The sequence below is a fragment of the Sceloporus undulatus genome, chromosome 6, assembly GCF_019175285.1.
Source record: "Sceloporus undulatus isolate JIND9_A2432 ecotype Alabama chromosome 6, SceUnd_v1.1, whole genome shotgun sequence".
Lineage (NCBI taxonomy): Eukaryota > Metazoa > Chordata > Lepidosauria > Squamata > Phrynosomatidae > Sceloporus > Sceloporus undulatus.
Genome location: NC_056527.1, coordinates 115941528 through 115968955, shown reverse-complemented (window position 1 = coordinate 115968955; position 27428 = coordinate 115941528). Strand labels below are relative to the sequence as shown.

At 43.4% G+C, this 27428-nt stretch overlaps 1 protein-coding gene across 1 annotated transcript; it reads right to left on the bottom strand.

The window, feature by feature from the left end:
• Nucleotides 1–1128: 1128 nt before the first annotated feature.
• On the bottom strand, nt 1129–27428 carry LOC121934889 (hydroperoxide isomerase ALOXE3-like). The gene is made up of 14 exons (XM_042475805.1): nt 27188–27428; nt 20342–20546; nt 19638–19719; nt 16731–16853; nt 15144–15247; nt 14225–14397; nt 12760–12903; nt 11387–11590; nt 8786–8872; nt 8224–8393; nt 7492–7613; nt 6163–6263; nt 3271–3441; nt 1129–1619 (listed from the first exon to the last, which is right to left on the bottom strand). The coding sequence occupies exons 1-14, from the start codon at nt 27371–27373 to the stop codon at nt 1440–1442; spliced, it is 2052 nt and encodes a 683-aa protein (XP_042331739.1). The 5' UTR covers nt 27374–27428; the 3' UTR covers nt 1129–1439.

Sequence of the window (27428 nt, the reverse complement as noted above, 5' to 3'; positions counted from 1 at the left end):
AAAATTTGGACTCAGATCGTTTCATTTCATGTTGTTTGAAATATGGTTTAAAGTGAACTCAATAGGTTTTTGATTTAAAAATAAAAAAGAATCCCCCATCATATTCCACTACTAAATAATACAGATTTGAGTTTCCCTTAGCTGAAATGTTGGGACCAAAAGTATTTTGGATTTTGGAATTTAATTTTTTTTATATGTTTGGATTTTGAAATAACCATATTTGCATATAAGGAGGTATCTTGGAGATGGGACCCAAGCCTAAACACAACATTAATTTCTATTTCAGATGCATGTTATACACATAGCTTGAAGGTAATTTTATGGAATATTTTTTAATAATGTTGTGGATTTAACAAAGTGTGTGTACCTGAACCATCATAAAGCAAAGGTGGCACTACCTCAGCCACCCATGAAAACAGTTTTGGTTTTTGGAATATTTCAGAATTGCAGACAAGAGGGACTTATTAAACAATGTCACCAGAGTTTAACCTCTAAATTCATATTTGCCTTTTCCTTGGTTTCTCCATCTGTCTCCCCTTCTCACCCCTTTATGGCAGAAGGAAAAACAAATGGAAAAAAATAAATTTATTAATTTCCATGTTTATGGGTGATAAAAAATATGCTGTTGTCTCTGGGTTGCAACCTGGCATCCTTAATGGCCATGATCCGGGCTTTGGTTATTTTGTGTTGAACACCAGATATCTGTATCTTAAAGGAATTTGAATGACAGGAGGACTACTCTTAAGTCAGAATGGGCAAAACTGTCAGTTCCACTTTCATTTGCAAATGTAAATTCACAAGTACTATAGAAATTGGATTTAAATTGGGAAAATCCCACAAAAGCAGGATCTTTTTCAGACGACGTCGGGGGGGTCATCCTGCACAGAAAGTGGACAAATCCCACAAAAGTGGGATCGCTTTCAGACAATGTCAGGGACACTGAACATTAATCCAACATTAACCTGCGCAGAAAGTGGACAAAATCGGCCACTTTTTACTTTTGGGATTTTCTAGAAAGTAAAAAGTAGCTGATTTTGTCCACTTTCTGTGCAGGTTAATATTGGATTAATGCTCAGTGCCCCTGACATTGTCTGAAAGTGATCCCCTTTTGCGGGATTTTTTCCAGGATTTAAATCCCGTTTCTGCACAGGATTTGGACACTTAGCCTCCCATGTGATAAACTCCCATGGTAATATCCATAGCCATAAAATCCATCAAATTGCTCTCAACTTACATGTGAGTTTGACTTATAATACTTTTCCAAGCAATGCACAAGTATATATGTACAGTAGCCCTTATCTGAAAAGACTAAATGGAATTTCTCATCCATGCCAGCTATTAAAATGTCTCCATCCCTGAAAGGAAAACACAAGACAGAGAGGCATGGAGAATGAACACTGTGGACCAGAAACATATGCAGCCCTCTCAAACCAGGGTTCCTATATGGTGGTGCTATTCTCTATGGTGGGTGGATAGAGGTAGGTGTAAGGCAATTTTAGCGACTCGTTCCTCTTCCTAATTCCCTCAGAAATGTGGGCCAGACGCTGTTGAAAAGCCGTGATGAGCTGCTTTGGCTCCTCTTCCACAAAGTGCTCCTCGTCGTATTCTCCAAGTGGTTTCTGCAAAGAGAAAACAAGGTGTTTGAGTCAGACCTGGGATCCCCAGAGTTCAACTCTGGAGATGATGAAGTACTCCAAAAGACAAGAACGTCTCTGCCCATGTGCAGAGTATGCCACCCTCACCACCGATCAACCACAGGAGAAGCAATAGGAAGCCTTGCTCCTTCTCCAGGCTTTGGGGTTGTGATGAAGAAGCTCTGCCCCATGGAGAGGTTTTTGTACCCCTCTGGGATGGAAAGAATATTTGCAATTATTCATTCCCAGGTTGAAAAACAGGTTTCCGGACAAATAAAAGACCAGTAAGTATTTTGCACAATTTTCTTCTGGTGTTCAAACATCACAAAGTAGTGTCAAGGGATTATTTTGCAGAGAAAAACACACAGGTTTCTATGTAGAAAAAATATATTCTGCATTGAAAACAGTTTTTCTGCAGAGGAAGCCTGTTTTCTCAATCAGAGAAAATTTTGTATGGAAACCTCTCTCCCGCTACACACACATGTCTTTCTCTGCAGAATAATTCTTTGCAAAGCATTGGGGTGTTCAAATACAGAGAGAATGCGACAGAGGAATGTTTGTTTTCTCCTCCATCAGGGAGAAAATGGCTTCATTATTTGTCCTAATATGAGAGAATGGAATAGTTGCAGATTTACATTCCAATCTGGAATTTCTATCAGGTTCCCGTGAAACCCTCTCCATAGATAAACACCCCAAAAGTTTGTGTAGAATAAGTCCACAGCATCTTCTGCATGGAAAATAGGATTTCTACACAAAAACATTCTTTTATGGGCAGCAAATGTTTTTGCCCTTTTACACAAAATGCTGCTTTCAGCTGCAATAATACCACATGCATTTTTTTTTATGCAGAATAAGTCCTGAACTACAAATAGTCTTCAAAAACTGCAAAGTTTTATAATACTTCTTTACAGCGGTAAAACAATAGCTGAAATTATTTCTTGCTTTCTCCAAGAACAAAATTTAGTAAAGAATGTATCAGCTATAAGGCTACTGAGGGAAGAAACTATTTTAGGAAAGCAAGAATCACTTGAGGCAATGGAGCTTAAGGGTAAAACATGCAGAGCATGGAAAAGCCCTTCACTTAGGCTCCCAAAGGCTGGTGATTCTGAGAGGAAGACTGCATCTACACTGCAAAATTAATGCAGTTTGACACTGTTTTAACTGCCATGGCTCCATGCTATGGAATCCTTGGATTTGTAGTTGGTTGCGGCACCAGAATTCTCAGGCAGGATAGTCTAAATATCTCACAAAGCTACAAATCCCAGAATTTGATAGCATTGAGAGGTGTCAGACTGCATTAATTCTGCAGTGCAGATGCACCCATAGAGTTGAAAAGAGTCCCCCCCCCCCCCGAGCTCTGAATCTTAGTGGCAGGGAAAAAGACAAACTGGAAGCAGATCTCACACAAGGCTGGTTTATGAACATATTGGTCTTGCCTTTGCTACTCCAAGATGTGGAGAGCAAAGAGGTCTGAATTCTGCCTTTTGAATCATGCGTAGCAGTTGACTCTATGGGTTTGTTGTTGTTTTTTGTCATAATAGTTATTGCTAAAACTGATAAGACTTGCTTCTCCCCCTTCCATGCTGAGAAGGTTTCTCCGCCTCCGATGGCAGAGCATCACTCTTCTTCTCCTCACCATGTCAAGCTCCTCATTCCTCAGGACCCAGAGGACGGAGAGGACCTGGCTGGTGGTGTTCATCTCGGGGATAGTGTCTAGGAACTCCTCCAAAGTCACAGGGGCTTTCACTTGGGGCGGGGGTTTCCTCATGGACGAAGGCAGGTTGGGCATGAAGGCCCCCAGTTCAAACTGCCATCCAGAGAAAAGAGCAGAAAATGCAAATGAATGTTAAACATTTTTCAATAAAGTCAATGGCCAAGATTCTGCATCACAGCCTGCACTTCATACCTCTGCAAATCCGTAACTACATTGCAGAAATGCAACAAAACTCTGTTAGCGAATTGCATTTGGGCAAAGGCAAGAGGATTCCAAAGTGCTTTGGGTGGTTCTGATGAGCATCAGGCACTTGTGGTGCACACTGGAAACTTCTCATACTCAATGGCCACTTGCGATGTGCACTGGGCACATGTGATGTCTGTCAGGCACGTCTGATGCCCATGAGACACTTCTGATGTCTGGCATACATTTCTAATGCACGTGGGACAGTTCTGACGTACATGGGACAATTCTGATGCACCGGAACACGTGGTGTCTGTCATGCATTTCTAATGCACATGGGACACTTCTGATGCACATGGAATATTCCTTATGTAGAGAGATCCTGTAGCACCTTTGAGACTAACTGAAAGAAATTGGCAGCATGAGCTTTCCTAGACTTCTGTCTACTTCCTCAGATGCATTTGGATTTGGACTGAAGTCTATGCAAGCTCATGCTGTCAATTTCTTTCTTTCAGTTAGTCTCAAAGGTGCTACAAGATCTCTCTACATCTAACATGGCTATATCTTTGAATGGCATACTCCTGTTGCACTCTAGCCCTTCCTAGATGGTTTCTGGGCAGACCTCAAGAACTCCCCAATGTGCCCCAGTGCCTATTGCATATCAAGACCATGGTGAATTGGTCACATCATTGGTATGAATGCACCGCAAACGCCCATATGTTGCAACATCACAGCAGTCCCTAAAGGAACGGCTCAATTCTATTCACTACACATGTAACTCCTCTTACAACAACCTTAAGTTCTATGCTGAATTCCAGCCAATGTATTTTAAAAATTTCCAGCATCCTGTTGGTTAGTCTGAACTAAAGTAGATCTATTGATTCAATTGTTGACTGGTCAATCAATACATAGGTAAATCCATTATTTCAATAGGTCTACTTTACACAGTCCTAAACTGTAGGATTAGGCCATATCAGGGCCATACCAGGCAGGGGATTTGGGGAACTGTCATCCAAACAGGTAACTTTCCCAAGAAAGTATTGGATATATCTGCATTAGGAAGGGAGAAAAGGTATTGCATTTTCATTTCTATGAAATTATCCATTTTGGCACATCCTGAGATTTCTAGTGAAAGTGAGCATATCTAGACTCAGGAACCCATGTGTTTGTGGAGTTTTCAGTGTGTTTTGGAAGGGGAAAATTGCCCCAAACCTAATGTCAAAAGGGCACACAGCAAAAAATGCATGCATGTCAAGAATGTGCCTGAGCGTGCTTTTATCAAAGCAAGCATGCGTACATTTAAAAAAAATGAATATGACACATCTATACCTTTGGTACATATTAGTACAAAACTCTTGCAACCTCTGCGTACAGTTATCATTAATTAGACATCAGAAATGGTCCTGCTGGAGGATAAACTAATGTAGCATGTCCTACCTTGCAGGGTTGGGCAGAGATACAACCATACAAACATATACCCAAATATGTCTGATTTCAAGATATTAAGCAGGGTTGGGCCTGGTTAATATTTAGATGAGAGACCAGCAGGAAGGCATCCCGGGGAGCTTAGGAAATATGAGTTAGAGATGGTGGAGGAGTCAGAGTCAGAGAATGAGGGAGATGGGTCAGTCGATGATGGGAACTGAAGTTTTGGGGAGCTTGGAATATGAGTTAGAGACCTATTTGAGTTAGGGTCAGAGACAGAGATTAGTTAGGCTCAGGTCAGTTAGTCAGGATGAGGAGTGAGAAAGTTAAGAAAATGGAAAAGAGACATGTGGATGACAGTTAATTGTTTAAGGTTAGTCAAGATGTAGGGTGCATCTACACTGGAGAAATAATGTAGTTTGACACCACATGCTGTAGTGCTATCCTATGGAATCCTGGGATGTGTAGTTTTACAAAGTCTTTAGCCTTCTCTGCCAAAGAGTGCTGGTGCCTCACAAAACTACAAATCTCAGGATTCTGTAGGATGGAGCCATGGCCATTAAAGTGGTATCAGACTGCATGCTTTTCACAGTGTAGAGGTACCTTATGATGTCTTAAATAAGTAATCTTCAACTTTATGTGGAGCTCCTGTTTAATAAATTATTTTTGAATTATTCACCTGTGCTTCTGAGACATCACTTAAATCTCAAAGGACTGCCTGAATAAGAACATCTTCATGCCAGCTAAAAGGGAACAAGGACAGGGCCAACTAGACTAACCGTGCAACAGAACTGTACGGGAAAAGCTGATACAAGATCCCATATGAGATATATCTGGAGTGCCTTTAAACTACCTGTTTTTAAAAAGCAAATGTTTGCAATGTTTACCCTTGCATTTGCAATCTTGGTTTTGAAACCTATCCCCATAAAAGCCAAGCGAGGGCTATAGAGACCTACAGGTTTGTCCTGCTTGCAAAGAGATTAAGTGAAAGAGCATCCCTCATCTTCACATCAACTGCAAACCTGGAAATCTAGTTGCTGACCAGGGGCCTAAATACTTTGGCCTTATCAACATCTGCTTTGCGGAAAAGGCGTGCTTTGTTTGCAAAGACTTCCTTGTTTAATCATTCCTCCAAGAGACTCTGGGGAGAAAAGTGATGATGAAATGCACAGAGACGTTCTCCCTTCTCTGGCAATAGGATCATACCTGGCCACTGTTTACCGCAGCATGATAAGCTGAGCAGGTGAAGATCACCATGGTCAGGAACTTGATAAGTTCTTGGACAGAACGGATAGAGGATGGGATACCTGTAGGGAAAGAAGAGAGTCATTTATAAAGCATGTCACATTTCAAGTTGAAGATTGTTGCAAAGGTGGAATAATTTACAGTGGTCCCTCCACATTTGTTGGGGTTAGGGGTGAAGGACCCCCGTGAATATGGAAAAACTGCAGATAAAAAAACTCTATTCTTTTAACCTAAGAGAACACCTCTCTAGGAATCACCAGGTCCTCCAGCGCAACTCTACAGTCAACATCTGCCAGAAGTTGATCACAGAATCACGCTGGAGGACCTACAAATGCCTACAGAACTGTTTTCTCTTGGAACCTCTAGGGTCTCCAGCACAACTCTATGGTCAACATCCAGCAGAGTTGCACTGGAGGACTTAAAGATTCCTAGAGAGAACATATGAATCAAAACTGCAAATAATCAAAGCTGTAAATGCAGAGGGCCAAGTGTACACCAACCTTGGAGAAATTACCCTTTGGACTACAAGTCCCAGAATATTTAGTGGCCATGCTGGTTGGGCCAGGAGGTTCCAGGAGTCATAGCAAAAAGTAACTTTTCTAGGCTCTAGTTACTTTTGCAAATATCTGGATGCTACAAGCTGCTGGCTTGCACAAAATTCTCTCCTTCTGTCTATTTCATTGCTGCCTCAACGCTCACAAGAGAGCAAGAGTGCTTGAACAATGGGGTAGCCCTTCTCCAACATTTGGTGAGGGAGTTACTTTAAAAGTTACTTTAAAAGAGTTACAGTTAACTGCGAAGAGTAGTGACAGTGGTGATAGTGGAGCGGAGTCCCTGCTCCATTGACATTAGGAGCCAGCAGCCACCTGCAAAAGGAATGAAGTTATCTCCCCCCCCCAAAGTTAGAAATGCTAATATAAAGGAGTTATGCCTTTATTATTGAGGTGAAGAATGAATGACAAGCATCTCATTGTTCGTATTGTACCTCCCATTAGAAACACTAATAGAATGTAGTTATGTCTTTGGAATTAATGACAAGTAACCTGAGTTACTCATTATTTGGAATGAGTTACCTGTTTTAAGTGAAGTTATCCCCCCCTTAAGTTAGAAATGCTAATAGACTGTAGTTATGCCTTAGGGTTATTGGAGAAAATGAATGAATGAATGAATGAATGAATGACAAGTAACTCATTATTTGTAATGAAAGGTGACTCATTATTTATAATGAGTTACCTCCAAGTTACATACAATAGTTGGTGAGGGAAGAAAATATTTTCTTTCTTGAATTACCTGATGACCGTCTGGCCAAGAAGCCCTTTGTGAAAATATCACAAATCCACGCCTGCAACTCATAATCCCTCTGGACCGCTAAATTGTTTTGGTAATAGAGTTCAACAATGCCAGAGACAAAGCTGCAGAGAAGGAGAAAGATGTCAGGTCTGGGTCAGGCCTTTTCCATCAACTAATTCTTTACAAAAGAATAAACTACAAGGTGCCACATGCTCTTAGTCATAGGAAAAGGCAAGGGCAAACCCCCTCTGAACAAATTCTGCCCAGTGCGCTCAATGGGATGTGGCCAGGCAACAAGAGGACAAAATGAGGAAGAACACACAGAGAAATACTGTTTTAAGCAGAGAAACCCTGGAATTTAAAGTAGGTACAGTACTGAGCTTAAGAAAGGCAAGACTCTGCCCCTTCCTCTGTTCTCCCTTTTGCTAAGTTAACTGCATGCAAACTACTTTTGCAATGTGAACTGAGCTTGCAGCAATTTAAGCAAGCATAAAGTAGGAGGAGGAGAGGGGAAACCAGGACATTTTAAAAGTAACTGGGAAAATTGGAAGGCAGAGGATTAACTAGGGCTATCCCATCCTAATAGGGACAATTGGATAGTATCCTTTCGAGACACTTTAGCTACATATTCTTCCATGTGGCAGAGGGCTGGACTAGGCAGTCCTTTTGGTCCCTTACAACTCTTTGTCATTCACTGATTCAACATCTTCCAACCAATCCTCTTTCCCTCACCTCTCAATGGCATCCCAGATTTTCATCCCATCATCCCTGTAGAGGTAATTGAGAAGAGAGCCGACTCCTCGAGCCTCGATGTCATCGGGAAGGCAAAGCTGGGTGTAGGTCAGGGTTTCCAGGGCCTTTTTGAGGAGCACAGCTAATCCTTTCCGCCCAGTTGCTATGGCCTGCAACGGGGAAGAATGGACACTTTCATTTTCAAGTATTGGTCTCCTTAAGCTGCATCTGCACTGCAGAGTTAATGCAGTTTGACAGAGCTTTAATCGCCATAGCTCCATGCAAAGAAATACCGGGATTTGTAGGTCTGTGAGATATGTAACTTCTCTGCCAGAGTGCTCTGAGGCCACAGCACACTACAAATCCCAGGCGTCCACAGCATGGAGTCATGGCAGTTAAAACAGTGTCAAACTGTTTTATTTTTACAGTGCAGAGTCCCACTTTCCTGTGTATGTGTGAACTCACAAACCCTTTGCCCCGAGGTCCTGGGTGGAGGAAGGCAATCCGGAATAGATTCCCAGCATCCTTCCCATGATATAACACGAGGGTCCCACTTACTCACCTTATCGAAGGTCCCTCCCTGGCAGATGAGGAAAGTCCTCGCCAATACATTGATATGGATGGAATAACGGAGGTGAGGAATCAGAAGCTGGGAAAAACAGAAACCGACATGAAGCTGGAGGCACATCCCAGTATATCGCTGAACTTGGAAGTAACATGTTGGAAGCAATGTCACTCACTGTAACCTGCTGTACTCACTGTAACAGTGACTCTATTCTGGGTTTTAGATTGAACTTAAAGGAGCTATCCAAAGTGCTGAACCTATATTATTATTATTATTATTATTATTATTATTTCTTACCCGCCTCTCCTCAGGGCTCGAGGTGGGTTACAGCATTGTTAAAACACAATCATGACATAAAATACATATATTAAGTACATCTCTATGCAATGTTTATATTACAATATATAGGACAATAATTAAATATCAAATTTATGTTTAAAATTCATGATTAAAAACTACCCAATTTTGGAACAGCACTTTGGATCCCTTCTTTCAAGTTCTTTCAAGTTCTGGAACTGATTCGTCACATATCTAATGCCAAATATAATGATTTAAATAACGTCTTGGAGGGAAAAATCCTTGAGAATCTTTTAAACTGGCCAGAGGTAAGATAGTCATTTTCAACCAATCATTTCCAAGCTTTGGACCGAGATTCAAATTGGTTATCTCCAGTTAAAAAGATAAGCAGATGATGGAAAAGAAGGACTGTTTTCTGCCAGAGACCTTCTGCCTATCAGAGCAGGAAAAACCAAGCAAGGTAGACAAAAACTCTGACTTGGTATTCAACATTTTTCTTATTCCCACAGCCCACATCTGTTCAATGCAGGAGTGGACCACTGTGGGAGGGTAGGGGTCACATTAACCCCCCCCCAAAATCCTTGGCAGGCCATATTCGCACCGCACCCATTCCCACCAAAACAGTCTCCAAATGCCCTCTAGGGAGCCTTTGTAGCATACTTTGGAGTCTTCCTGGGCAGTTGCCATTCAGTTGGGCATATCTGGACAGGTTCACAGCTGCCAACAGCTGCCTGGAGTCCTGTCTTGGCAATTATGTGTGCCATCTCACTGGACGCGGGCACACCTGCCAACCACCCATAGAGGAAGAACCAGCTGCTGGCCACCTACAAGCAAGGAGAGTTTGGAAGTGCCCACAGGTGAGCACACTTGCCTCCCAGGAGTTTGCATTGCCATTCTTCAAGATCTCATTACAAGGCAGAGGAGCCAGGATTTGTATGCCAAGAGGCTGCACAATCTTACTGCAGGAGCCTTGGTGGTGGTGGTTGTTTGCCTTCAAATTGTTTCTGACTTATGGTGACCCTAAGGTTTTCTTGGCAGGATTTGTGCAGAGGAGGTTTGCCACTGCCTTTGCCTGAGGCTGAGAGAGTGTGACTTGCTTAAGGTCACCCAGCAGGCTTCATGGCCAAGGTGGGAATCAACCCCTGGTCTTAATGTCCTAGGAGGAAAGAGCTATCTCTTGGTCCCACCAGCTTCATAAGTATGTTTAGTGAGGAGACTGGAAGAAAGCCCTCTTTGAAGCTGGACTGTGGAACTCTCTGCCACAGGAGACTGGGTTGGTCCTCTCCCCACTCTCCTTCCATTGGCAAACAAAGGCCTTTTTCTATGAAGGCTTTTGATGACAATCAAGGGCAACCTAGACAATCAAAAGTCTGGAAACCAAGCTTTCAGAGGAACAACTGCAGGAGTTCGGTATGTTCAGCTTGAAGAAGAGAAGACGGAGAGGTGACCTGATATCTGTCTTTAAATATTTGTCAGCTAAAGGATGGGATGAGCTTTTTTTCTTGTGCTCTAGAGGCATCAGGCTGTAGAAATAATGCAGTTTGACACCATTTTAACGGCTATGGCTCTATGCTACAGCATCCTGGGATTTGTAGTTTGGTGAAGCATCAGCCCTCTTTGGCAGTGAAGGCTTAAGACTTTGTAATGCTGCAAAACCCAAGATTCCATAGGATATCTTTATCTTATGGAATCCTGGGTTTTGTTGCTTTACACATCTTGCAACCTGTTGAATCAATGAAATGATAAGAGTTGGCCGAAAGGACTGCCTAGTAGTTCAACTTTCTGCCGTGGAGGAATACATAGCAAAAGTATCCCAAAAGCATACTATTCAGTTGTCCCTACGGATGGTAATCCCTGGGTTTCTGGTGGAGCAAACACAGATTGGACAGCCCTAGTTAATCCTCCATCTTCCAACTTCCCCAGCTGTTTTTAAAATGTCCTGGTTTCCCGCTCCTCCTCCTAAAGTGGTGTCAAACTTCATTATTTTTACAGTGTAGATGCAGCCCTAGGGTCTGAACCAATGGGTTCAAACTACATGCAATGAGAGTTCACCTAACAGTAGAAAGAAAACAGCTGTTTGATGGTGGGACAGAGTCCATCAGAAAATAAAGGACTCTTGTTTCATGGAGACTGTTAAACAGAGGTTGGATGCCCAGCTCGAATATGCACTTTAGTTGCATATTCCAGCATGGTAGGAGGGTTAAATTAGATGGCCCTTGCGGGACTTTTCCAACCCAATGATGCTATGATATTCTGCCTCAAAGCAAACCCAGTTCCACCTTCTGCCCATTCGACACTCACCTTGTACAATGGATGGCACATTGGCAGCTGCCTCAGGGTGGAGATGGAGAAGACTTCAGCCATCAGGTGGCCACGGAGGAGGTGGGCGATCACTTCGTGGGTGTGGAACTCGGAGTTTCGCACCCACGTCTTGGCTAAGGTCCAGATCCATTCTTCATCAGTGGGAAGGAAAATGGGGCTTTGGGGGCCCGGTTGCTGGCTGAGCTGCGGGGCAGAATTAGAAAAAGCAAAGAGATTGATGTTGCAGCCAGGAGTGGCATAATTTATAATCTAAAGATGCTCCCTTATAGCAGAGGGAGGGGGCTGATGTGTCCATGGGATGCTGAATCCATTCTGGGATTTAGTCTGAACTTGAAAGGAGCTGTCCAGTGTCTCTGGCCTATTTGAAGATAGGGCTCCACAGATTGGATAACCCTCTTGAAATTTGGATTAGGAGCCACCCCACTGAAATAGAAGCCATGGGCTTGTAAATGAGACTATCCAGTCAGCCCTCTGTATCCATGGATTTTTTTTTATCCATGGATTCAACCATCCATGGCTTGAAAATATTCAAAAATAATATAAATTTTAAGTGTAAACATTGATTTTGTCATTATATATGAGGGACAATATTTCACCATGGGATCGTTTTTAATGGGACTTGAGCATCCACAGATTTTGATATCCATGGGGGGGGGGGGGGGGTCCCGAAACCAAACCTCAGTGTCCATACATTACCAACTGTAATGTATGGACAAGAACATTGGAGACAACACCAGCCCACACCAACATTACTGGTCCAAATTTTGAAAAGTAGGCATTCATTTCAGCTATCATGCTTCCAACAAAGGTCCCAAAATGCAGGCTGCTGGGTGGTTCCACATTAATAAACCAGTTCTAGCTTTTTTCATTTCCACAGGAGCAGGTCTTTTGTACATCTTACCAGGTTTGACTGCCCATTCAAAATGAGGCCAACCCCAATACTTTCTGAAAGAACAGGAATAGTTCGCAATATATTGTTGGGGGTGGAATAGACAGACAAATATTCCTACTGTGAGGACTACAGGTACAATCAGAGAAAAGCTCATATACCATTGTGATGATGGTTAGTGCCTTCTGGTCATTGGGTTGGTGGATCGGCTCAGACTAGAGTTGGAGCCATTCAAGGTGATGAACTCTCACCCCAGTTTGGCCACTTGGAAAGCCCATTTAAAGTTCGGACTAATAACTGGAATGGATTCACAACAGATGCCACCCTCCCCCTGAATACCCCCATCATGACAGGGTCTTCTTTAGCTTTCCATTAATTGAGGGGGATGCCAAGGTCATGTAGATGTTTCTAAGCTTGGTTTGAATTTTCCTTCTCTGTGAAAGGGATATACTGGTTGGCTTACCTGGATAGCAAGAGGGATGACTTCTCCGGTGGGTTTCTGGTAGAGCAAACACAGAGGGGCAGCGATATATTGCTCTTTCCCATTCACCATGTTGTTGGGAATATCTTCCAGGATCTTGTAATCTACTAGGAAAATGGTCCCTTTCTGTAAAACAGAAGATGTTGCAGAAGAAAGTTCATCAGAAGAAAGGGGTGGAGGGGTTTTCTGGATCTCTCTGGATGTGAAATGTTGTCCCAGTATTATATTTGATTAACACTACCCAACACATCCGTAAAAGAAATTCCCATCCATGTACCATCGGTATCTATATTTTGGCTGCTATCACACTGCAGAATTAATGCAAACAAAAATCCACCAAACAGTGATACCTTTATTGGCCAACCAAAATGCACAATATACTCGTTGCAAGCTTTCGAAACACCATGGGCTTCTTCATTGGGCAAGATATTACAAAACAACATCTTGCCTGATGAAGAAGCCCATGGAGCTTTGAAAGCTTGCAACAAGTATATTGTGCATTTCGGTTGGGCAATAAAGGTATCAGTGACGGATTTTGATTTGTATTTGAAAAATGACCAACACAGCTACCCCTGAATGTTTTCTGCAGAATTAATGCAGTTTTGTCCTGGCACCATCCTATGGAATTCTGGGATTTGTAGTTTGTTGTGGCATCAGAGAGAATACTGGAATGTGTTTTTCATTTCAAGATTCAGATGTCTAACTTGCTGAGGCAATTAATAAAGATATGAATGATAAAAATGCTAACTGTGTTGGCAGGATCAGACACACCACATTTGCAAAAAGGCCTGAGTCAGACTGATATATCGATGTTGGAAAAATACTAGGGATTATGGACTACAGCTCCCCAAATCTTTTAGTCCATCTTGGCAGAGGCTGCATCTGCACTACATAAATAATCTGGTTTGACACCACTTTAACTGCCATGGCTTGTTGCTGGGAATCAAACCCTGGAAATACCAGAATTCCATAACATTGAGCCATGACCGTGAAAGCAGTGTTAAACTGCGTTAATTCTGCAGTGCAAATGCAGCCAAGGATGAGGAATTTTGCAAGGATAAATAATTAAAGTGGATTTCTCCCTGTTGCAGGAAGAAAAAGAAATGAAAATCCCTTTTCTGGATTTGTCTCATGTTTGAACCTTCCAAAATGCCATGCAAGAATTATTCTGTAGTGAAAAACACAATTTGGGGTGTTGTGAGCAATTTTCGGCACAGGAAACCTATTTTCTGCAGAGAAAATTGGGTTTTTTTATGTAAAAAATTGTCTGTTTACTTTTCGGAATAATTCCTGCACAATAGTTTGGGTCTGGGATGCCAAATATCAAAAGGAAAGTGTGCAAAATTCTCAATGGTCTATTGTTTTGCCCTGCTAATCACAGTACATTTTCCTTCTACCTTTACCTTGCACCTTTGGCTGCTTTTCATATCTTGGTGGAGTAAGTTACCTTGAGCTCCTCTTGGAGGGTGGTGTCCTCTCCCAAAGGCCCAGCCACCATGTCTTCGGTGACAGGGAAGTTTTCTGGGATCTTGGTGCATTTCTGGATCATAATTGGGTTGATTCCGTTAAGAAACTGGTAGCCAAAGAATTCGTCATCTCTCCAGTGCTCAAACACATACTCTGGGGAGGCAAAGAAAGAGACAGACATACATAAAGAGGCTATTTGTCAAAATAATCACAAGCAGAGGGTTACAATGAGAAGTTGCAGCGTCAAAATGGACATCGACCTTTGGGGAGCTAACATTTGTTAGGATGAGGCCACAAAATAGATCCATAAGCCTCACTTTGCCCGCCTCTGAAGTCTATCATTTTAACATTTTAACTGATGCTGTTTGTTAATTGTTGTTGTCCCCAGCCTCAATCTATGGGGAGAGGTGGGTAAGAAATTAGTAGTAGTAATAGTAGTAGTAGTAGTAGTAGTAGTAGTAACTGTAGTTGTGTTACCATGCAACTATTACCAACAAAAATTGTGAATGCACATGCATTTAAGAGAAGCCCACATTATGAAACAGAATGCTGTCTTGCAAATCCAGAGGGAAAAAGCTACAGCGGTCAATGGATTTATTTCTGGGTTGCATTGGACTATGACTATGGAGACCAGGGTTTGAACCCCTGCTTGATCATGTAAACCCAACTGGATCACCGTGGGCAAGTCACACTCTCTCAGCCTCAGAGGAGAGCCATGGCAAACTCCCTCTGAACAAATCCTGCTGAGAAAACCTCATAATAGGTTTCCCTTAGGGTTGCCATAAGTTGGAAATGCCTTGAAGGCACACAACACCAGTAATGAAGAAGAGGGAGGGAATGGGAAGCATCCCACTTGGCCACCATTAACCATCACTGACCATCATTTGGCCATCACTGACCTGAGATGGGGCTGTGATAGAACCAGAAGACCTTGCGGATGTCCTCAAGTTTTCCCCAGGAGTAAGGTTTGTCCAGGAAGCCTTTCAATTTGGCCTCAAAAAGCCTGTGAGGGAGAAAGGAATGGTGGAGGAGTTAGATTTATCTTGGAAAGAGACACACACAAAAATCTGGCGCCTCTGATCTTCTACACTCATCATACATAAAAATATAAAATTTCCTGATATGCAAATGTAAAAGTAAATATTCTCCTTTGGACTACAGCTGCCAGAAACCTCCAGTGTTGGGGATTCTGGGAGCTGTGGTTCAAAAGAGGAATGTTTCCAAGCTCACTTCTACCAGGGAAGAGCCTTTTTGATGTTTTTGGACTACAGCTCCCAGCATTCCTTAACTTAAGCTATGTTCAGGGTAACCCAACATCCTCCTTTTCCAAGACATGTCCTGCATTTCAGCCTTCTGTCCAGGAGGAATTCCAAAAGGTCCTCCATTTGGAGCAGGACGAAGAACCATGAATTTATATTTATACAGTATAAGTGTTTTTTAGTTTACTTGGTCGTGTCCTACGTTTTTCATGAATGTCCCATATTTTGTGATGCCTTGTCCTCCTTTGTAGTTATGGCATCTGGTCACCCTGGCTCTGTTGGTTATGGCTAATGGGAGTTTCAGTCCAGCAGCATCTGGAAGGCTGCACTTTGTCCCTCCTTGGCTTATGTAGAATCATTAGTTCAGCCCATGTAACCAAGTGTTGCTTTCTTTGGGTGATGGCAGCCTTCACAGATCTTGAGCCAAGAGCATCCTTTTCACAACTGTAGTAGCTGGGGACTGCATTTGGGGTTATTTGCATGGGAAAGCAGGTGTCCTGCCTCTGGGGCAATGAGAGACCCAATTCAATCATACTGGGAAGAAAATCCCACACATGGGAGCCAGCACCGAAAAGCCTCTGCCTTGTGTCCCCACTGACTAGTCCCATTTGGTGGCAAGGCATAAAACAGGGCTTCAGATGGTGAATGCAAAGCATGGGTAGACTCACACAGAAGCTCATACAGAAGCCTGAGATAGTTTGGCCCCAATCCATTTGCAACTTCTTCCTGGTTTTTTGAAACCAGGAACTCCAGAGAGAATACTGGAATGCATTTTTCATGCCAAGGTTCAGCTGCAGAACATGCAGAGGCAATTAATAAAGATATGGACGATAAAAATGCTAACTGTGTTGGCATGATAAGAAACACCACCCTTGCAAAAGGGACTGAGCCAGACCGATATATCAATGTTGGAGAAGTACTAGGAAGTTTGGGCTACAGCTCCCCAAACCCCTTAGCTTCACATGGCAGAGGCTGCATCCACACAACAGATATAAACCAGGTTATTCCTGCAGTGTGGCTGCAGCCTCTGCCATGCTAGGCTAAGGGGTTTGGGGAGCTGTAGGCCATACATCCTAGTACTTTTCCACCACTTGAACTGCTATGGAATTCTGGGAATTGTACTTTGTGGTGGCACCAGATGAAAGCTTTGGTATCATACCGGATTATTTCTGCAATGCAGATGTAGCCAATGGAAACTTGGCTAGTTGTATGGCGTCAAATACTTACGCAGCTGTCCCACGCCCAAAAAAGGCTGTGGATTTGGGGAACGAATACTGGATGTTGTACTCCATGGAGTTGACTGTGTCTATATCAGCGCACCATGGAATTCCTGGGAGGTATTCCTTCCACCTAGGCACAGAAATAAAGACAGAGATTGGCTGGGAAAATCAGAACTGGGTAATATTTTTATATACTTTCCAATATTTCACAGATGAAAACTAGAGCACATGTGGCTGAGCAATGTCACAATATGGTCTATTGCGGCAAATATTATCAATGAGGAAAAACAGACAAGCTAAGAGAGACTGCTGCAGTTTGCTTTTGCCTGGGCCAACTGGGAAGGATGAGATTCCAGCCCTTCTTAAACTCTGCCCCCATGATGTTAAATGTATGCAAATGATTCTTGCACTTTAAACTCATGTGAAGTTGAAGGCTTTCATGGCCGGCATCCATAGTTTTTTGTTTAAGAGTTTAAAATCTTTAAACTCAGTTTGCAGCGACAGGAGTAAGCTGAGGAGGAAGGGAAGAAATGGGAAGAGAAGACAGAAACTGACATTTTAGAATCAGCTGCTGGCAGAAGATTATTAGGGACTGTCGCTACCGGATCAGAACAGCTGGAAGGTAAGTGTTGAGTGATATCACCAGGGGTTGGCCCTTGTATATCATCTTTGCAGCAGCCCCTTGTTGTTGCTGTGTGCCTTCAAGTTGTTTCTGACTTATGGCTACCCTCAGGCAACCCTATCATGGGGTTTTCTTGGCAAGATTTGTTCAGAGCAGGTTTGCCGTTGTAGCATGGCCTGCCTCCTGAGATATCATACAAGGGTTGTCCCTAGACCTCAGCTTTCAATCCTGATACCTGAGGGCCTGGGAAAGTCCTAACCTGACTAACTCAGCCACAGATAAGACTGGCAGGCACAAGGTAAGCTGCCTCTAGCCTTAAGCAAAATACTTTGGTTCATGTGTCTTGGTGCTTGGAACAGAAGCACCAAGTAATTTGGCAACCTCCCCACATCAGCAAAGCTGGAGATAAAGCTTAGGTGGTGTGCTAGGTTGTTAAGACAGTCACGAGAGAAGCCAGATTTTGAGCATCACCAAGTATTATTATTATTATTAACCTTTATTTATGAAGCGCTGTAAATTTACACAGTGCTGTACATGCAATCTTTTTAGTTAGACGGTTCCCTGCCCTCAGGCTTACAATCTAAAAAGACATGACACAGAAGGAGAAGGGAGTGGTGGAGGGAAAGGGTAAGAGGTCCAGCAGTTCCTCTCAACCTCCGAGGTCTGGACCAAGGCAGATGGACTGGAGGGAGGGCAAGGCTTCATAATGGATGGTTAATCATTATCCAGAGAAAATACATAATAACAAGTAGGATAATACATATACAGTACATAGGAATACAGGAAATGGATCGATAAACAGCCAACAACAGAACATCAGATAGTAAGCGACAATTATGCGATGCCTGGGAAAGCTTCTCTGAATAGGATGGTTTTCAGCTCCGTTTTGAAGCTGGTTAAAGAAGTGATGGCTCTTGCTTGTGGAGGAAGAAGGTTCCAGGAGTGAGGGGCAGCAAGTGAAAAGGGGCGAATCCGGGATGGGGCAGAGGAAATCCTGGGCTGAGACAGGAACCCTTGACTACCAGAACGGAGGGCCCTGGTGGGAAGGTGAAGAGAAAGAAGGTCTGATAAGTAAGGAGGGTCCAGTCCATGGAGGGCTTTGAATGTCGACAGCAGGAGCTTATACTGAATGCGGAAAGGGAGAGGGAGCCAGTGAAGGGATGCCAACACAGGAGAAATGTGGTCAGAGCGGTGGGTGGAAGTGATAATGCGTGCAGCTGAATGCTGGACAGAGATTAAAGGATGGAGGTGAGAAAGAGGAAGCCCAGCCAGGAGGACATTACAGTAATCAAGTCGTGAGATCACTAGGGCATGGACCAGGATCTTGGCAGTAGAGGCGGAGAGATATGGTCGGATTTTGGCAATATTGTACAAAAAGAATCTACAAGCCTTGGCTGTGGTCTGGATCTGAGGGATACACGACAGAGAAGAGTCAAAGATAAAGCCAAGACTGCGGGCTTGCTGGACTGGTTGAATGGAAATGTTGTCCACAGAGACAGAAAAGGAGTGTTGAAGGTTGGGCTTAGGAGGAAAGACAAGGAGCTCCGTCTTGGACATGTTGAGCTTCAAACGCCGATGGCGCATCCACTGCGAGACAGCTGTAAGGCAAGATGAGACTTGCTGTTCAAGCCTTGGCGAAAAGTCAGGGGCAGAAAGATACAGCTGGGTGTCATCGGCATACAGATGGTAGGAAAAAACAAAAGAGCTGATGAGTTTTCCTAAGGACAGTGTGTAGAGAGAAAACAGAAGGGGACCCAGAACAGAGCCCTGGGGAACTCCAACAGATAAGGAAACAGGAGAAGAAGTCAGACCCCCTGCAACTACTGCAAAAGATCTGCCAGACAAGTAAGATCTAAACCAGTCGAGAACAGAGTCTGAGAACCCAAGGTCAGAGAGTATGTCAAGTAGTTAGAAGGAGAGGAAAGCCATAACACTCTTCTGATGGCAGAGAGGAAGAATGGAAGGGCCAAGTAGCCCTGTACACATTTGTTGTTGTTGTGTGCCTTCAAGTCATTTCTGACTTATGGCAACCCTAAGGTGAATCTATCATGGGGTCTTCTTGGTAAAATGTATTCAGAAGAGGTTTCGCATTGCCTTCCCCTGAGGCTGAGAGAGTATGACTTGCCCAAGGTCACCCAGTGGGTTGCATGGCCAAGCTGGGAATCGAACCCTGGACTCCAGAGTCATGCAAAATGCTTTAAAATGCCTAAACTAGATGTAGATATCTGGATATCAGATTTCTTTTTTTTAAATAAAAATAATTAAATGTCTGTGTTTTTGTTTCCTACTGACCCATATTTGCTATGCCTTTGCACCAGCTCTTCACGGCGGTGTCTCCGCTGCAGATAGTGAGTATCATCCGAAGCGGTTTTGGCTGTAGATGGAAGGAAATAAAGAAAATCAGAATTCATAAAAGGTTTCCATATTCTCCCTACCAAGGCTGGCTTAACAGCGAAGGTGGCTGGCGGTTTTGGTGAATCCGGTTTGGGGTTTTGTGTGAATTTTTAACAAACTAACCAAGGTGCCAATCCTATTTTGAGGACAGAGCTCCTTTAAATTTAAATTTCAGAGCAGATCAGAGCAAATTCACCACCTCACTGACACAGGAATCCCTAAGAGATTTCGCTGCATGAAACAAAGAAGATGACCACTGGAGTTACTTTTTGGATTACCTTTTGCAATACTGGAATAGCATCATTCATTACACCTGAAAAAAAGAAACTGGCAGGATGAGCTTTCGTAGACTTCAGTCCACTTCCTCAGATGCATCTTAAGTCTACTTAAATCTACTTAAACCTATGAAAGCTCATGCTGCCAATTTCTTTCTTTAGAGGTGCTGCAAGATCTCTCTATGTTGCATGGAATGGAGACCCTACTAGTCTCTCATAAAAAGGAATTTCATTTCTGCATGAATTGATGAGGTTATGGCGCGATATTGGCCAAGGTCTACTCTGGAGGTGCACTGGACCTCCCCATCTGTCCCCAAGGGCCTTTACCTGCTCCTTCCCGGAAAGACACAGTGCAATAGCCTTCGATCCACGAATAACAGGGGAAGTGATACACCTCTCCTCCCGGTGAGGTGACTTGGACAGCATTGCAGAACCAGCTGCTCTCAGGGAAGAAGGAATAGGGGTCTTTGTGGAGACGGATCAGGAGGATCGGGCCCAGGTCATAATCGCAAGATACATCATGCTCCTCTACCTGTTGAGAAAGAAAAGGTTCAGGGCCTCCTAGCATGGGATGAAGAAGGGAAAGAGGGTTACTCTGTCCCAGGTACAGCTTCACACTCAGTTTTGAGTCAACAAACGCAACAGCAGCTGACAGCTTCCAGGTCAGGAGGGCAGAGAATCCACTCTGGGGTTTAGCATGAACTTTAATAGGGTTTAATGGACACAGCAAGAGGAGGAAAACAGGGCAAGATAAAGTTATTCCAGGTGTTGCTGAGCCCTGTCCCACCAAGCTAACCACTTTATGGTTCCTACTAAAATCCAGAGCGGATTCAACAGCCCTCTAACATGGGAGCCATCTGCAGCTTAAAATGTTCTCCATTTATTGATCTGCTATGTTCCACCTTATTCTGTTTTCAGAGAGAAAAGCTGTGGTTAATGGCTGCTATTATTATTATTATTATTTGGTTAGTACAATGTTTTATTATTGATCAGTTTACTATGTGACCTATTCAAGCATCTCTCCTCCTCCATTTCTTCCTCATTTTACCTAACACCATGAGCATGCACAGTGTTTTATGGACCAGAAAATAGATCCCTGCTCCAAGAGGTTTACAGTCTAATGTATCTGACACACAAGAGGCAACAGAGCTGCTTGTTTTCATCCACCGCCATTCAAATGCATTGGATGACCATGCCCACCCTCCCCAGCTATGTGTTTCCGACATCATGGGAGGTATAGTCCCAGATACCTGGAGGGCTGCAGAGCAAGGGGAGGAAAATGGAGCCAGGGAGAAATGAGGAAAGAAACATTTCAGTTGCATATGGAAAATGTCAGGCAGGGAAGGACAAATTAATGTATTTCTGGTTTGCGTTTGTTTTGTAGCCAATTGTGAATTTGTGGAATTCCTTTTCTGCATCAGTGTGCAGTTTATTTTAAAAACCCTCACAAACATTTGTGTATCTATTTCTTGTCTGAAATAGATTTATTTCAGTATACTGTATCTTTGGAGCCAAGAAATGGACTGCAGAAGAAAAATAGGAGAACGGTGACACCTAATGGGAGACTACTGCATTTCCATCCGCACCAGAATTGAGTCTGGTCACATCAGGAGTCAGAAAGGTCCTCAAGCATCTCAACATGGGTCTGGAAACTCTGTGGGTGTCCAGATGTTGTCAGACTACAACTCTATCACCCTTGGCTATGCTGGCTAGGGCTGCTGGGAGTTGCAGTTCAGCAGTGTCCAGAAGGTTGCAAGATTTTCACCCTGATCTCTCTCTGACACACCTCTCTATGCCTCTTTCTCTATCTTTCTCTGCCTCTTTCTGACTGTTTGTCCATCTTCTCCATCTCTTCCCCTCCCTCCATCTATCCATCCATCTCTCTTTCTGGCTGGAACTAGGTGAAAGCTGGACAGTAAAGAAAATTATTTGAAATGTGATGATGGGAAATATGGAGTGCCAACATTACAAATAAATGGGTTCTAGAACAAATGAAGCCTGAGCTCTCCCTGGAAGTGAATTTGACACATCCAGCTGTCCTGCTTTGGACACATTATGAATAAAATAAATAAATCATGGGATGACAGGATCATGGGAAAAGACAGTGAGGCTTGGTAAAGTGGAAGGCAACAGGAAAAGAGGAAAATCACATAACACCAAGAAAGCTGTCCTGAATTTGTAAGACCTGAGGATCTCTTGGAAGTCCCTCATTCCAAGGGTCAACAAAAGATAAAGTTGGCTCAAGAACAACAACTATGACAAAGCAGCCTTGAGTTCCAATATTGCCGGGAAAGTGGGATATAAATAAGGAAGGCAGAGGAGGACGAAGAGGTGGAGAAGCAAGATTAAAAATCCGCATGACTGCAAAACAAAGCTGAACCTCCTAGGCTGTATCAATTCATTTAGGGGCTCTTCAAGACATTATATCATGGATGGTGCTGCTCAGGTTTTGCAGGCTCATAGCTGTGGCTTGGTTGAGTCCATCCATTTGTAATGCGGTCTTCCTTTTTTCCTGCTGCCTTAATGCTTAGATCAGATTAAATATGCTGCTGGAATGGCATGTGGTCAGGATGAGCAAGAGATTCCAGGTACTGTGGGTTTTTGGGGAAAACTTCCTGTTCCAGCAACAAATGACAGGCCCAGCCCCCAAAAATGTGGCTGAACCATGCTTCCTTCCATCCAGCTTAATTTAATTTGATTTATTTATGTGTTGCCTAGCTGAGCTCCTCTCCTAACAGCTGCACCACAGGCTGAAGCTCAACAGGTGTGGCCTTCCCTTAAGGCAGAAAAGTCTTGTTGCAGACTACAAGCATCAAGGGTGAGGAGGAGGAGGAGTAGCCAAAATGAGAATCAAAGAGATTAAATAAAAATTGCCTTCTGATCTAGGTTAGCCACAGCTCTCAATTTCAATGCTGAAAAGTGTAGCATAGAGCAAAGGTGTGCAGAACCTGAAGCCCTGCGGCCGATCCTGCCCCTCCTTGCTCTCCCAAATGGCCACATCCCTTTAACCCCAATACAGTTTGGTGGTTTCTCAGCTTTTGTGTGGGGTTTCCTCTGTTCAAAAAAGCTGGCATTTGTCTCCTGAAGCTTAGGATCAATCTAGAATTAATGCTGAATTAATGCAGCTCGATGTCGTTTTACTTGCCATGGATCAATGTGATGGAGTTCTGGGATTTGTAGTTTTGCTTTGACCCTCAGGCTTGTGGAAGTTCCCTGCCTTTGTAGGGAATATCTACACTGCAGAAATGATGCAGTTTGGCACTACTTTAAGTGCCCTAGCTCCATCTTCTGGAATGCCTGGATTTGTAGCTTTACAAGGTCTTTAGCCTTCTCTGCCAAAGAGTGCTACTGCCTCACAAAACACCAAACCCCAGAATTCTCTAGGATGGAACCATGGCAGTTAAAGTGCTATCAAGCTGCATTATTTCTACAGTGTAGATATGCCTCCCTAGAGTTGAGCAAAGACCACTAAAATCCCTAGTTCCAGTTGGTACGCTTCCTTGAACCTTAATGGGTGCCCTTGGGTTGTAATGATAAAACTGGGAATGAAGGATGCATAAATGCTGCCTTGGAACCTCCTCTGAGGAAATACTGTATATAAGAAGTAAAAGATGCCCAAGCAAGGTATAAATGGCTGGTTGATACAGGCATAGCTCAGTTAACAAAGTCTTTTTATGTCCATCTAATCCTCCATTTCCTTCTCATCCTCTGCCTAGCTGGATTTTTCAAAGCAGTATTAACATTGAGATGGTGGTGGAGGGCTGGGGAACAGCACAGACTTTTGGTGCAGAATCTGGGTGGAAACAGGTGCAATAAAACTGGGAAGGACATTTAGAATCCTCAGCCAGAAAGCTCTTAAGCCTCACTAAACTACAAACCCCAGAATTCCACAGGAGGCAGCCATAGCCGTTAAAAGGGAATAATAGTGCTATAACAGTGATATTTCCTATAGTTAAGCTCAGCTTTACTTTGGCTGCTCAGAAGAAGACCAGCCTCTCTGTCATAGGCAACAGACAGATTATTAGCTTGGCATGATGTAAAACAGCAGCCTACATTGCTGTTGACTCAATGCATCCTCGTGTCACCTGCCTGTCATCAAGATAATCGGGCTGAGAATCAAGTCATGTGCAGAGACCTGCCAACCAACTGCAGTCTGTAGATATGGTCAATGCATTTTTGCAATGTTGGGTTTATCTCTTAAGAACCTAGTGATAATGCATTCCAGTCATGCTCTTTCAAAATCGAGCTTTTGTAAGTCTAAAAATTGGATTTTTCCTAAATCTCTAAGATGAATTAACAGCAAGACTACAGTTTCCAGAATCCCATCCATGCCCTGGCAGAAATCTTCAAGATGTCAAACTCTCTCCCCAAAACCAGCACTTCAGACGGCCCTTCAAAGTTTGCACTAAAACCTGGAGCAGACCCACCTCCCCAATGATATGGGGGTCACCAACAGTTAAGGATAACTTTTCCAAGGTTGGCAGTAACACTGGAACCCCCCCCCCAAGCTCTGCCTTTTGTTTCAACATCTTCCCATAGCCTGCCCACCCATCTGAGCTACATGGGCAAATGAGCTTGGACAGGAGTGACAAGAAAAACAGAACTGTAAAATTGGAAGAGTTCCTAGAGGTAATCTAGCTCAGCCCTCTGCACATTGCAGCACATGCCATGACAACACAGTTGCAGCCTCTCTGATGGATGTTTTGTGTCAATCCTCCAGGAAGGGAGAGCCCACCACCTCCTGAGACTGTCTGTTGCAAAATTTAATTGTTGTTGTTTAATTCAAGTGGTTCCAACTTATGGTGACCCTAAAGGAAATCAATGACAGGGTTGTCTTGGCAAGATGTGTTCATGGGGGGGTTGCCTTTGCCTTCTTCTGTGACTGAGAGAGTGTTACATGCCCAAGGTCACCCACTACATTTCTATGGCCTAGTGGAGATACGAATCCAGGTCTCCAGAGTCCTAGTCCAACACTCAAAGCACTACACTTTACAGTTCAATTGTAAAACCAGTTCAAACCACTGGCTTTTCAGTTCAGTTACATGTAATAATTTGAGGAGTGATCCTGATTCTTCAGGCTGAAAGCTGCAGTTTTATGTGCATTTATACAGGAGTAAGTGAAATGCCCCAAAGTCACCAGATACCATTTGATTCTGGAAGTTAAGCAGGATCAGGCCTGGTTAGTACTTGGATGGTGAACCATCAAGAAATACAAGGAATGCTGTAGGCTATATTTCAGAGGAAGGTAATGGCAAACCATCTCTGAGTATTCCTTGCCTAGGAAAGGCCTACCATATTAGTGGGGTCACTAAAAGTCAAGAAGTGACTTGGACACACATACAGACAAGTTTCCCTGGACCAGAGAGTGGGTGGGTTTGCAATTCCTATTCCCATCCTGTTAAAGCTTCCCTTTTTCCCCTAGAACATTCATTGGCTTAAAATGGTCTCTCTCTACTTCTTAAAAACATTCCCATTTTGCAAAAGGACATTCTATGGTATTGTGCGACAATGTCCAAAGACAAGCAGACTAGTCTGAAAACCATTGATCTGAGTCCTAGTGGATAAGATTGCAGCTGAATTTGGTGCAGCCCAAAAGCTCATGACTTCGGGGTGGATTCCTTGCACTTGAAACACCAGGTCTACAAGGCTTTTACTCTGGGGGAGGTTGGTACCTCCCATGTCAGAGGGGCAGTGAATCCACTCCAGGGCTTAGTTTGCATGCTGAATGAGCTCTCCAAGGTCCTGAAGATATTTTAAGGCCTAGAGATCAGAGTAAAACCTGACATGCCACCAACATGAAAACCCCAGTGGGATTTATTCAGTAGTGGGTGGTAACGTCTTTGTCAGTGGGTGATTGAATCTTCTCTGGGTTTTAGACCAAACTGTAAGAAACTATCCCATCTGCCTGACCTCCTCTAAAAAATCTGCAAGTTGGATAGTCACTTTAAAAATCTGGAGTAGTCTCACCATTCTGTTGTTGTTGTGTGCTGTGAAGTCATTTCTGACATATGGCGATCCAAAAATGAACCTGTCATGGGATTTTCTTGGGAACAATTATTCATGGGAGTTTGCCATTGCCATCCTCTGAGGTTGAGAGAGTGTGACTTCCCCAAGGTCCCCCATGGGTTTCCATGGATGAGCCTGGATGCAAACCCTGGTCTTCAGAGTGAGTGTCCAATGCACAGACTACTGCACCAAGCTGGCTCTGAATGAAAGTTGCCAGTTATCATTGGTAACGTCCCCAAATTTGGAGGAAACATTCTTAAACTAATAATAATAATAATAATAATAATAATAACTTTTCCATGTATCAAATAGCACATTATAATTGGTGTTGGTCTTGTTGTTGTGTGCACTCAAGTCAACTATGATTGTTAGCCAGCCTGTCATAGGGCTGAGAAAATAAGGCTGCTTGTTGTTGTTGTTGTTATTGTGTGCCTTCAAGTTGTTTCCAACATATGGCATCTCTAAGGCAAACTTATAATGGGGTTTTCTTGGCAAGATCTGTTCATCTGCAGAATTAATGCAGTTTGACACCACTTGAACGGCAATGGCTCAATACTATGGAATTCTGGAATATGTAGTTTTGTGCGATATTAAAGTGCCTCTGCCAGAGAGCAATGGTGCTACAACAAATTATAAATCCCAGGATTCCACAGGATGAAGCCATGATAGTTAAAACCGTGTCAAACTGCATTAATTCTGCAGTGTAGCAATAGCCGGAGATGGACCTCCAGTGGCACCGAATGGGTTTCCATGACTGAGCATGGATCTGAACCCTGGTCCTCTTAGTCCAACACTCAAAAGACTTTGCCATTTGCTGTTGTTGTTGTGCCTTCAAGTTGTTGCTGACTTATGGTGACCCTAAGGCAACCTTATCAGGTGGTTTTCTTGGCAAGATTTGTTCAGAAGAGGTTTGCCATTGCCTTCCTGAGGCTGAGAGAGTGTGACTTGCCCAAGGTCCACCCAGTGGGTTTCATGGCCAAGCCAGGAATTAAACTCTGGTCTCCAGATCCACAGTCCAACACTCAAATCACTATGCCACACTAGTTCTTGACACTTAAAACACTACACCTCTGTTATTATTTTTAACCAACATTATTAGACATTTTTGAGGTAGCAATCCCTCCCAACAGCCCTCCCATCTGCTTGAACCCCAGACCCAAGCCTTACCCATCCTTGAGCACAGCTGGTGCCCACCCGGTTCAGAAGGTACTTGGGGCTCTCCCCATTGGTGCCCACCAAGGTGATGGAGATGGAGTCAAAGGTCCCGGTTAGGAGACCCTTCCCGGTGGTCACTTGAACCTTGTAGACCACTGGCTGGTTGGATTTGTTGTAGAAGAGTTCAGTAGGTTCCATCCTGCCCACGTCCAAGCTGTTGGGAGACTGGGCCGAGTAGAGACCAGAAAAGTTC